The 13926-nt window shown below is 32.9% G+C and overlaps 1 protein-coding gene across 1 annotated transcript in view; it reads right to left on the reverse strand.

Moving 5' to 3' along the window:
- Positions 1-11135: 11135 nt before the first annotated feature.
- The window catches only part of LOC134533163 (MAGE-like protein 2), a 270116-nt gene continuing 267325 nt past the window's right edge, over positions 11136-13926 (reverse strand). The window contains exon 3 of the mRNA XM_063370523.1: positions 11136-11219. Within this exon, the coding sequence (XP_063226593.1) occupies positions 11216-11219 (4 nt within the window). The 3' untranslated portion in view covers positions 11136-11215. The remainder of the gene's footprint in view (positions 11220-13926) is intronic.

Below are 13926 nucleotides of genomic sequence, written 5' to 3' on the forward strand. Positions count from 1 at the left end.
AAAATATAAACAGGTTATCCACGTCGTCATGTCGCGTCGCCATTAAACATGCTTCACGAAACGTCACAAAATGTTCACTAGCGTCGGAAACGTGCCACTAGATCTGTTAAATAAATGTTGTATACGTATTACATTTGTGTACGATTGCGAAAGATGTCAATCTGAAATGATGTTTACAAACAAATTATAGGTTAGGTCATCCGTCATCGTAACAGAAAACAAACGGTAACAAAAACGCGTTAGTTGTCGTTGGCCATCGTATAATCCACGTGATATGTATCTAGCCAGATATGGCCGCCATCGGCCAATATCCATTGCTACAAATTCAAACGCGAAAATACGCATTTTGTAGGATAAATATTATAATAGAATCGTTTTTTTCTTAATTGAAAAAGTTAAGCGTTTTTTATTTATAACTGTTGATTATTCCGCATACATGTTATGTTGTTACACCAATCACACAAAAAACGGACATTTTTTTTATACGAATGAATTTTCTATCCGCACGGTTACCAGCACTGCAACTGCCATTTTACTCAACGAAATAAAGAAAACGTCTGTAAACAATTTCCACAAGACCTGTCGTTAAACAAAGCTATAGAATTGTGAATGAAATGAGAAAATGTTTAATATTTTGTGTATTAATATCGGCAAAACGATACGTATTAACGATAAATTACCGTCCAGGGCTTCAAAAACGTACGTTATATATTTATTATGCCTATTAATTTGCATGGCGTTTCAAGAGACCGGCGGCTTTATACGTTATACTGGATTGTACGTTAACAAAGGGACGTACTAGAGAGAATTTGCTGTATACATAATCGGGAAATTACCCGCCGCAAATATATTTTGGCAGTATATACATATTGATCCAAATAGTGGGCCAAACGTTTCTGGCAAAAATCTTCGACTTTTCCACTCGAAGTTTATTTTTGTCGAAGCCAAAGTCGAAGGAAAAAAATATCTTCGATTCGACTTCGATTACTCGAAGCTTCGCACACCCCTAGAAAATGGTAATGTATGGGTGGGGTGTTTTATATTTGCATTATATTCACTATTCACGTATATTATTTTTATAGATTTTTTCATGGATATTTTATGTATTTAGGTTAGCAAATTATTCAAACATGTTTGAGAGATCACTTCTTATAGTCATTAATTAATAATTACTAAAACATATGTTGCTCTGCTTTATTGTTAATATCACTTACGTAAAAATAAAGTGTATACCATACGAGCTTATCATCCAGAGAAGACTTGTTTCGGTTGACCTCTAGCGCAAAATTCTTAAACCACAGAATTCACGGGCCCCCCCTGGAAATCCTACAGATTTGCGCCCATGGTTGTTATAATAATAAATCAAATTTTATGCAAAATTAGCTGTAGTTAAAAAACAACTCAGCGAAAACTACCAAATTATATGATTTCATAGTAGGCATAAGTTTTTACCTTTGACTTTTTCTATATTAGACCAGAAAAGAGCCGAAAAAGCCTTGTTTTACTACAAAAGTCATATCTCTGAAGCTAAGCAAGGTGGATGGAAGATATGCGATATAATTTATAAACATGCCAAATTTTCTAAATCTTTTTATACTTGCTGAAATTTTGCTTCTAAATGGCTAAATAATCATAAATAGGGTTTAAATTAAAATTATTTCTTCTAGTCCGAACTAACTAAATTTAAGGCGTTGGCAATGATAAATAAAAATACCTTAATTAACCTTCTCTTATTTAACGCTTTCCGATACATCACCTCTAAAGTTGTAACAACGTTAAATATTATTTGTAAAAATAAAATTAAAATATATAATTTACTAAATTAGTAAAGAAAATAAACATTTTAATTCAAATTAAATATATGCTTATTGTAAATATTTTGGATTTCACATCTGAGATAAAAATATGGGATGAGTTTGGTTTTATTTATTAAACGGAAATTACTATATTGGCTAAATCTATAGTTCTGAATCTGCACATAGGCATCTCTATGGGAAAAAAAAGAGAAGTGAAAAAAATTTAGGAATTTTGTTTAAGTATTACTCAGCATAACTAAGAACCAACTCATACGTTGGATAAGACATCTGATACCTTTACTAAACATTTCAAATGAAGACGTGATTGTTTCAAAAATCTTAAAACAATGTAGATATCTGTAGTAAGGTGAAAATATTTATTTTTTCTAAGCCTAGCTATTGCCATAATTAATAAAAAAATTAAGTGTAAAATATGGTATAATCTTAATTCAAATTAAATAGACACATGGTTCACAATTTTTTATAAATTGCCTACTTCATGAAATGCAAAGTAGGTAAGTGTTATTTTATCAGTGTAAAATATATCCCCAATACACTAAAACGAAAGTTATAAAATCGGGTAATTAAACTATATCAAAAATTCAAAGGCCTCAAGTATAACAACTTTAGTAAATAGCATTCTTAAATGTTTTGGTTATAAATTTATTCTTTTCTACAACTGACAATTTATGGTGTCTATTTTTGTGGTAGAAATGTTTGGAATTAATCACATACTTTTCTTACAATGGCAAAATATAAGCAATACCTTGAAACTATGTGAGCGAAGTCGCCGCTTATAGCTAGGAGGCATATATTAATGAATGAACCGCTTACACGTCTGTTATAACAATTCTTAAGTGTTGTGTGTTCCTGAACATAATACTGGGAGTGTTTTGGTGGAACGTTTTTACAAGAGTTACATACCGTAAATTTTATTTTTCAGTATACGTATTAAAAAGTATAAAAGTATCTATATGAGACAGTAAACTTAAACAACTATGTCGGAAAACTTGCATAATAAAGTTTTAAAGCCAAGTAGCTACGCCAAAAGTAGAATCTTAACCAACAAAATTGGATAAGTAGACCACTGAGACAATATTAACGTTCTAAACGTAGCTAAACATACATTAATTATTTTTATACAGAAATTGAAATCTTGATATGCACAGTTCGTACAAATGCATACTAACTATGATAACTAATTATTATTAGATGAGTTTTGTTATTATTATGAAAACCATAATTATAGCTCACGCAGCAGAATAAAAAAAATCAAAATATTTTTTTTTTTTTTTTTAAATTTCAGTAGAACGGTTTAAGTGAAGTTTGCGTCATTGTCCTGAGGCTTGATATCACACACCCCGTTTGTTGTTTTATTTATTGGTCGCTGCTTTTGAGAAATGGTTATGCCTGTTTACTCATCACGAAAGCTTTATTACAGTAGTTGTTCACTAATTTCGCCACATGATATTTACTACACGTTACTGATCAGGATTAAAAACACATCGTAATTTTTTACCGCTATTAGGCAACACCTAGTAAACATCTGGTAACAACAGTTAAAGAAACATTAAGTTCACTAGGGATAATTTACAGTATCAATCCTAAAATAACCGTAAAACAAGAAGATAAAATAATCAACATCATGTGTGAGACCTAGATTAAAATCTGTTTATATTATTTCAAGTAACTCTAATTTGTGTTATTATCTTTAGTTATTAAAAAATGCTAGCGTAGATTAATTAGAAGAACGCATTTATCTTTAAGTTAGGGATTTACAGCTGACGTGTGGCATTACCAGAGCCAAGCAGGCATTCATCAGTGAAAACACTCCGATAAATCCCAAAGGAAGAAGATAAATCCTAAAGGAAGAATGAGGGAAATGACCATAGTTCCAAACACAGTAAATTACAGCACGGATGAAAAAAAATGGTGCGCTCGAGATAAAATACGGTATGGTAAAAACTTTTGTCTACAGAACATTGGCCATAGAGAGCCCAGACACTTTTTATAAGAGGTGACCATAACGGTCAGGATCAATAAAAAGTAACTGATTTATCGATTATACGAGAGAAGAATCGATACCCTACATTCCTGTACCCTGTAGCACAAGTAAAATATATTGGTCAAGGTTTTGCACAGAAAATATTTCACAGTTGAAAATAAATTATTTACTTATGCTACGTAACAAATATATATTTAATTTTTGGTAGTTATATTATTTCAAACTATTATTCCCTGCGACTAAATTCGCAGGGGTCTTAAAAATTATTTTTAATAGTTAAAGTGTTGCTTACAAGATACAAACGGGTGCGCACTGCAGAAACGATTAAGCATATGGGGATGGAAATTGCCTTAAATGTTATTGCACAATGTACAGTTTTATCATGCTTAATTTCACTAAAATTCAGTTCAGAGTTTTTGCATGATGCCGTAACAAATTAGGACAAAAAACTAAAATAAAAACAAAAGGTTGTTTTCACCTTAATATCACTTGTTTATAGCAAATTTACCATTCCGGTATATAAAATTCCGATAAAATTGTATTATATTTTAACAAAAACCAAATTATCTTGCAAGAAAGAAGAGTCTACAATGAAATCTTTATACAAATACAAACAGTTACAAACATTTTAAAACACTTTTTTGACTACAATACGTTTGTTCAGTGTAGTATTTCTTCAATGTGAGTCACAGATACCAATTACTAAGACATTCCCGGCGGACGTTGTCCTGTCAGTGGTTATTTATATACTTCTGTATTTCTATAATCTATAAAGTTTTTTAGAAAAATTTATAAAAATTAACGATTACTCATATTGATAAGATTATATTATTTAAATTTGTATAAATTGATAAATTCCTTATTTTTTATTAATAATTGAAGTAGAGGCTCTGATCCGGTTGGTTTTCTGGCATGCCTCTCGCGCTTCTGATGTTTCAGCAGCTCTACTGGCTGACAGTTGCCGCGCATTTCTGGTTCATATTCCAAGAATCGATTTTTTTTTCCTTGGCATTTCAAATAGTTTCCAATGTTTAATTTTTTTTGACAGATGATACGCCTAAAGATAATCGACACGAATGTCATTTGTTTATAAACAAATGAATAATGGTTACTAAAATCGATATCCAGCACTTCATACGGTAATGATATTCCATTTTAAACTCACTCACCAATAACTAATGACAGTCACAACCACTATTTGTTGGTATTGAGGATTAAGGGCAGTAAACATTACTATATACCAATTGTTATGGTGATCAGTTAAACTGTTTAAGTGATACGCTGCAGCGCCATCTAGCGGCGAGGTACAAAAAAAGGACTGCATATACGTAAACCTTTTCCATGAAAAAAATACTTCGATGTGCCATTTTTCATGGTGATCGGTCAAACGGTGTCGGAGTTTATCGACGTCATACATACCAACATCCATATAGGTGTATATATATATATATATAAATGTAATTTGCCTACAAATAAAAGAATAATAGTTATTCATAGCTGCAGTGCCCGGCGTTGCCCAGGCTGAACACTGGGTGATAGCGCTATATGACAGTGTGGTGAACACAGAGAAATTACATACAATTACTGTTTGTATGTCTATGACCTATGATTTTCTATTTACCCATGGCGATCGGTTGAACGGTTGAGAAGTTGATGCGCTGCAGAGCCATCTAGTGAAGAGTTATAACAAAATGTACATTTTTTTGTACAATTGTGTGTTCACTTTTGCTAAGAACGAAACATTCAACTATGGAGTTGCAATACGGCGTAGTTTCAATCAACGAAGATTGAGTTATTTAAAATTACGAAGAACGCTTCTTTTATTTGAGTTAAATTTTTCGTTGAAAAATTTGTAAATGGTCCTGTAATTTCTAACAGTGTATGAATCCTTCCGCCAATATTTTTCTGTCAACAGAGTTTGTGGACAACTTCACGTGGTGCTCAGTGTTCGATAAATAAACATCACGTGATTCTAGAGACTCAGAAATTTTGCGTATAGGTTTGGCGTCAGATTAAAATTCAAAGCTCTGTGTTTGCTCTAACAACGTTTGCTTTTCAATTGACTGATGTTCAAGTGTGGACTTTTTTGTTTTCATTAATGGGCACTACCTGATTCACTTACTTCTCTCCCAGCTGGGCATTGTTTGTTCACAGTCGCTGAGGAGCGTGTTCAAATAACTGCGGTCCAATCATGAGTACTGTGCAAGAGCATGAAGGTTTGCATTCTAGCATGTAATCAAATGAATTCCGCAAAATTTTCGTACCTCTATGATGGTAAGAGTATGGGTGGGTACCCTGGTACACATATCTCGAATTCATACAAACTCATGAGACAGACTATAGAATAACGCCTAATCAGAGATAATTTATCTCGAAAAATAAAATTAAGTTTTTGAAATAATCAAATACACTGTGTCCGCATTTGAAACATGCATTTAGTATGACCATATGTACTTTAGCGGAAAGCTTTCCAGACCAGCTGTGTGTTTGAACAATGTAGCATCGTCTGTGTTTCGTGATTATTTAAGTAACTTTTAGTTACACGTCTACTGTCAGCACACTAATCACAGTCATCCAGTGCGGAAGCAAAAATATCCTGAATGGCCCGGCCAAATAGGACAAAAGCTTCTCTTGGAGACGGCAGCCAATCGCAAGGAAGAAACCGCTGGCGTGGAGATTTTTTATTGCAGTCTAATGAACGTTCATATTTTATTTTTTTAAGAAAACTACCTGCCCCTTCTCATTGGCTCTTATCGGCTAAAGAAGCTTGTTTCGCACATAACTCAGCCAATGAGGAAACACATACTGCAATATAAAAGTCCACGATTCGGCCTTAATTAACTGCGTTACGTAAAATAAAAGTATTATTCCAATTATAACTCTAAGAATATCATAATGAAAACAATTTTCGCATTATATCATCTTCTCTACTCATAATTATATACGATAATGAGTCGCGAAAATATTTTGCAACAGTATAGTCTGTGTAAAAATATATGTTACCTCTTCCTACCCTTGTGTTCGAGAGAAATATTTTCAAAATGTACTTATTTACAGCGAATTACAGGCATTTAAAAATGAAAATTGGCTTTTTTATTTTGGTCAGTCAATCAATCGAGGTTTTTTTTTCTCCGGCCAAATCCAATTACGAATGAAATGCTGGTGAGATGAAACAATGTATTCCAATTTTTTTCACGATGAATCATTGTCTCTTCAATTTATTGTATACTTTTTTTTTGTTAATGGAACATACATATTCATGCAAAATTATATTTTGTACGTGTACATTAAAATAACTCTATCACTACAAAAAAGTGTTCGCAGTAATACTTACCCGGGAATTTATGCTTTGTATTGTTTCAGTACTTACAGTAAATAAAGTTATTTATAAACCGTTCCCTCAATAGCTTTACAATATTAACTGTACACATTAATAAACATAATAAAACAAAATAAAGTCCACTTAATGAATATTCGATTATCTTTTCCAAGGTTTAAACAAGTTAACCTTGAAATAAACAACACTTAAAATGTGAAATTATGTGACAACTTTCTAAAGAAATACTCAGAATTATCTCGAAAAACGTTTTTCATGTATGCATAAATAATCATAGCCATGTGTTATACGATGTTACAGTACATTTTTGTAATATTACAAATTATTTCTCGGGAAATGGTTTCCAAAAGACGCGTTTTTTAAAACTATAGAAAATATTTGTCTCTGTACTATTCGCAATAACATTTACGAACCAAAAAAAAAGCTCGAATAAACAAAGGTATCTCCGTAGTTCCACGAAACTGGATTTCCTAGAAACTCCACCAAATTTTTAACTTTCTAACTCCGTGTTTCATGTAAACATAATGAACGGGACTGAGGAAGTTTTGTTCATCCACCAAGTTAGTTATAATGAGTTAATGTTCAAAGCGCGAGAGTTAAGTGCCTGAAACGAGCAGGACGGCACAGTGATCAGACACTGGACTGAATTCCAGTGGGACTGGGTTTGAATATCACCAATTTCATGCATTATAATTTTTATTGTTTATGCTTTCCCCGAAATTTACTCCACGGGATGGTTTTTCTCTATAAGCCATTTCCGATTCGTTCCCCAGCTTCCTTGAATCGCGATTTTGAAATTATTATTCCTTGATTAATTCTTTGTCGAAGAGAAATTTAGTCAAGTTCAAAACAAGTACCTATGAAATTACGAAGATATTTTACAAATTAACGGATACACCCTTGATTTTAAGATTCCAGGAAAATTTTGCAAAGAGAACTCTACCGTAAATTTAAATAAAAAAATGATAGAGTGTACTTCCAGTAAAACTAAACCCCCTGCGGTTATCAGTCAATAACACGTGGAACAGTCTGTCAACTCGTTGGACTCCGAGACCAGGATGATACTTGGCGGAAATTTCTTGGATGTCCCAAAGCACTGTGAGGCCTACGTCTTGAATGCCAGAAACAAATCCAGAAGGTGAAAACCGTAGAAAGCTTTCCTCCACAGTATTTAAATAGAATGAAGCACAAAAAAAACTCAATTATCTTTTCTCTTTTGACGAAAATCAATTCCGTTGAATTTTGACAGACTTCGACAAGAGAATCCCAGGAAAGTGTTTGGAAGCGGGGCGGAAAAAAGCGAATCTTTAATCTTGGTAGTAGAGTTATACCATGGCTTCAAGCAATTTTGTGACAATACCGAGAATGCACTCGGGTTCCTGCTGAATCGTAAACTTGGATTCCAAAAATCACACGGACATGCCGCAGTGAAGAACATATCTGATTTATGCAAATTACCAAGACTGGGAGAGAAAATATACAAATACAGTGTAAACTCTATATAACGACACTTAACAGACTGAGCATTTTTCGGCGTTATAGAGAGTGGTCGTTAAATGGAGAGAAATAAAAGATATCGTTCTACTATTCTATAATAATACGTATTTACTAAAATAGTACAGATTTTAATCACGAACATTAATATTCATACAAATAACACTTATTGCGTAAAGTCTGTTATTTTATCTTTGTTTTTTTCATATTGTAGACACGGTAGAGCGGCTAAATCCAAAGCGTCTTCCAACATCACTGAACTTTTCTCCCGCCTCTATTGAGCGTACTAATATAACTTTTTCGTCAATAACAAAGATTTTCGTTTACTCGCCATGTTTACAGTTCGAAAGTCTGTAAGCAACTGCGATAATGATAACGTGTAACAACTTGACAAAAGTCTAGTGACCGAGGTAAACATATGCAAGTTCATCATACAAAAATTAAAAGACAAAATATCTTAGAATTTCCGGTACGTCAGTCGAAGTAAACACGTGCTAGATAATACAACAACAAAACAGCAAACAAAAGAACGTACACAGCTGCAGTTCCTATCAACTTCGGCAACTTAGAAAGTACTTAACGATTTATAATGCCGTATTTTTGTCGTTAAATAGAGTGAGCATGACGCTATATATAGTGTATTATTGTTTAGAAAATAAGGTAAACCAACCAAAGTCAAGCAATTTCGACGTTTTAAGGAGTTTTTCGTTAAATCTAGTGACGTTATAAAGAGTTTACACTGTATTTACAAAATTCAGGAAGCAAAACAGATGTATTATAGATCGTCACATTTAGAATATAATAAAATTTAGTTTTTTTTTGTCATGGCTTTTCATTACTACTTATTATTAAGTGCCTAAAATTTGGGAGGATATTTTTGTTATATTATTAATCAATTGTCTCTAGTTAATAGCAATACAACAGAGCCATCAGAAATATGCGCCAAACTTTATTTTATTGACCATCTAAATGCACATTTACAAAAATTAAACAAACCAAGTAATCTTTGTCACTGACTACATTAATACTTTATCTCATCATTTGAACTTCTTGATCAGTATGACAGAAATAATATAACTGTAATGATCCTTGCTCCCAACTGCTGGGTTACCGGGAAACAAGGGCAAGAGGTTTTTTTTATTTGGCTTCGCTGATGCGCTTAGGTGCTTTGTGAAAATGTTTTAAATAATTCTTGCTATCTAATTATAGTTTAGAACCCACAATTGCATGCGTTCACTTAAGATTTATATTTTAACGTAAGTTTATGTTTGGCTTGCATTTTATTATCACCCCGTTTTATTTAACTCGCTTTTTGTCTGTTTGTTTGTTTTTTTGTTCGTTACGAATTATTCAATCGATTTTAAACTAACTTTCCTATTAAATATCTATTGCATGTGCCCCACGTTTTTCTTTTTAAATCTCACAATTAATTTGATAGGTATTAAAAACACACATAGTCACAAATTTTCAGGGCAATCTGTATCGGGGGTTACTAATTTGTATGGGGCTAGGATAAATTATTTCGAATTTTTAGTCAGTTTTAAGACCGTGGCATATTAAAAATAATATTTGAATAATTATTTTGATTTATTTTAGTTTTCGCACATACATACGACAGACACACGGTATGCAATGTCTTGCCAAGCTACCTGCTCCGTTCGTGACAAGCTTTCGAATAACACGTCCTCGACCTAGCCAATTTTTTTTTTTTTTTTTGTGAATGGGGCCAGGCGCGTGGGCTCACCTTGCAGTTCGCGGCCAGGGCAAGACGCCACGATTATATTAGTCCCCTGCGATCACTGGGTCCGCGCGCCATTCCAAAGACGCCCACGCCAATACTCCCGCCACAGAATAAGACACATCACAGAAGCGAAAGGGCTAGGTTGATCATTGGAAGTAGGCGTGCCCGCGAAACCGTGGGAACGGACTCGTCTCTGAACGGCTACTCCACGCGGTGAAACGCCGCGTATTGGGTCGAGTCCGCCGTTTAGCCACTGTTTGGAAGGTTTTGATTTTTTTAAAATCACTGTAAAAACCACATGATTTTTATTTTGCTTTATTCTATTTAATTAAACTAATTTTTTTATAGAAATAAATGGTATATTTTACCATTTGTATGCTTCCCGCGCTCTTCTAAAATTACTGTTTCCGTTTAAAATTTACGGATGGTTCTCAGAATGTGGATTCCTATCAATCCGATACGACAATGTAATGACGTGATTACCTTGAAATGACAAAAACTACATTCGAGTCCTGATTGATAACGTGGAATTGTGGCAGATTGTTCACAAAGAATGTTGAATTAATACTTAGTGAAATTCCTTGACATTAATAGAAAAAAGTACTATAGAATTAAATTAGTTAAGATACATTAAGTAATATGAATAGCTCTGAAATGCAAAGTTTTAATTTAAGTGTATTTTATTACAATATATTATTTATTAAATATAATTTAATTGTACATTACCTTTTTGTAGATACTAAAGTTAAACATTATCGAAACCATAGAAATCTAAACATGTATACTTACAGTTTATAAGCGTCTACTAATACGTGGCTCTGTAGATGGGAAATTTCTTCAACTTACCTGCAAAAAAGAAATTCATTTCAGTTAGAACATGCCAGATGAAAACAAAAACATACAGAAAAATAAACTGTTCAATAAGGGTAAAGGCTGTAAGCTAGCTATGCTAAATAATAAATACACTTATAATACTGAAAAGAGAAAGGAAAAATGAATATATCAATAATGTGTTTCCAAGGTTATAGTTAAATAACAGTTTCAAGTGTTGCAGTAAAAGTTCTATGTACCTACAAACAACACATAAAACACTGTCACTATGTTATGGGTACAAGGGCACCAAAATATGTCATACAGCGATACTCTACTCTCTCTAGGAACAAAAACGGTACTTATTTTCCCACTTTAGGATGAAATGTTGAATGTTAGTGTGCGTTTTATTAGTGTGCGTTTTATGTACACATTCTCTCGAGAATATCTATCTATCAAACGTATTCAAATTAACTATTTTTGAAACAGTAAATTGGCTACTGGCGATGTCTTACATTAATATTATTCTATTATTTGTATGCAAATGCATAATAAGCACACTTTCACTAGTGACATTGTATATAGTTCCCTATATTAGGCAGAAATAAACCTTTCTGAAAAAATTCAAAGAAATGGAGGATTTAAAGACTTGGGCTTTTCAGGTAAACAATTCAGTCTACACTTGCCATTAGTATGCTGCATAAACAAACCCAGACGAGTCGACAAGTAAAGATGAGTTCAGCTATAAAATTTTCATACTTCTGAAAAAACTTGTATAAATGTAATATCAGCTTTTTTAGTTGTAATAAAGCTCCTAAATGTACAGGACAGTTTCCAACAATCACCAATGTAACGAAATTTTAAGAGCGTTACTTTTGCAATTAGGTACCTGTGAGGACTTCGATAATCGAAAACATAATCATCGCTATCACATTTCAATGGCAACTTTCCTATCTTATACCCAGAGTGATACACGGAAAATTCAAATACTTTTGAGGAAAACTTCAGTAGATAATTGTTAGCAAGAAAAGGAATATAAAAAGCCTTCATGAAGATTTATTCAGTAAAGCTTTGTTTGCATATTTTGGCAAAGCTGTGTGTAATAAAATCAGTATGAGCAGAACATGAAAATAGTCAATATATAAAACCTGGAAAATTCGCTTTTATTATTTAACGACAGTAAAAAAAAATGCAAATTTTTGCACATTTTAACGTCGCAGGCCATTGACATACAGGATATTTCACACGCCCTGAACTATAAGAAGCCAATTAAAATATCTTAGGGAAACATTTGCAGTACCTATTGCCCAGTATTGCAGATTGTCAGCTGTTATTACTGATTAAGAAGTTCAGTTACGAAACTGCGGATTGTTGAATTACGAAAACCGAGAAAATTAAGGACGTCTGAAAATCAGTGTTACCTAGCTAAATTTAGATTAGTATCTATTGTAATAAGAAGGTTCATCATTTCTAAAAGTACTTAACATAACGCTGGGTCTCACGCCATTTTTATTTTTTAAATTTTATTCGTCATTACGGTTTGAAGGGCTATTTTAACTCGCTACCCCACTTGTATTTGCTGTCCCGCTACAAACATTTTACACAAATATCCACTTAGTGTAATATAGTGGGTTTAAAGAGTAAAGATATTCCACTAAGTGAATGTGTGTTGAATTTATTTTTAGCCGAACAACGAATGAAAGGGAGGTACCGAATTAAAGGTAATAAGGAATAAACGAAAAATAAGTTAACATGGCATGTGGGACCGAGCCTTACAGCCTCGTAGCTGCAGGCAGCGAAACTTATAGACTGCATTCCCGTAAAGGTGACTGGGCGCTTTATGTGTGCGCTCGTGTCACCCTTACTGCTGCCTTGATCCTGGATCTAAAAATGTATTTATTAATTAATCAACTCAGAACCCGAAGTAAACTAAGCTGTAGGCCAGTTCAAAAATTGTCGTTTTTCAACAGAATACAAAAAAAGTAATTTCGTAACACTAAAATTAATACAACCTGCTACCTGCTACCAAACTCTACATTACACAGAGAAATAATACACTGAGCACTTATTAGAAAATCTTAGGTATAAAAATAAGGTGTAAAGTATAACTTAAAACGTATTTTTATATAAAAAATATTTTATATATACAGTATACGGCGTCTTATGAAATATAGTTGGTCAGTTGGTTTCCTTGTAAGGTTAAGGTAAAGTGTTGGGGTGCAACCTTTCCGGTGTATGATGAATGTACTCGTACACATATACACAAACTGACGTTCAAGTAATAAAAATATACTTTAAATTTTGTTTTAAGTGGTAGATTGTTTTTAATAAAAACTGTCATTAAAACGTGAATTAAATTTATCCATACATATGCTCTCCTGCAAACCATGCACATTTTTATGACCGTTATAGTTTTATTGGTTTAGGATTTTTAACGCTTATTGTATTAAATTAGTTTTGGTATATTATGTGGTAAAGTTTGCGTTTATAAATGACAGAACACCGAGAAATCCCGCGTGTGTACTGTTTATTAAATTGCATAATGCAACAGCCTTAAAATATTAACAAACACTTCACTTAACTTTACTCAAGGAACATTAAATAGTTTAGTTTAGGATAATAGAATTCCAGGTCGTTTGCTGTTTAAATACAATTTAATTAATGGTTATGAATACATTATGCAAATATATAATAACATATTAAGAATATATTTATGTCTATATAGACAACCAGCTTGTCCTTA

Source organism: Bacillus rossius, chromosome 6, assembly GCF_032445375.1.
Source record: "Bacillus rossius redtenbacheri isolate Brsri chromosome 6, Brsri_v3, whole genome shotgun sequence".
Lineage (NCBI taxonomy): Eukaryota > Metazoa > Arthropoda > Insecta > Phasmatodea > Bacillidae > Bacillus > Bacillus rossius.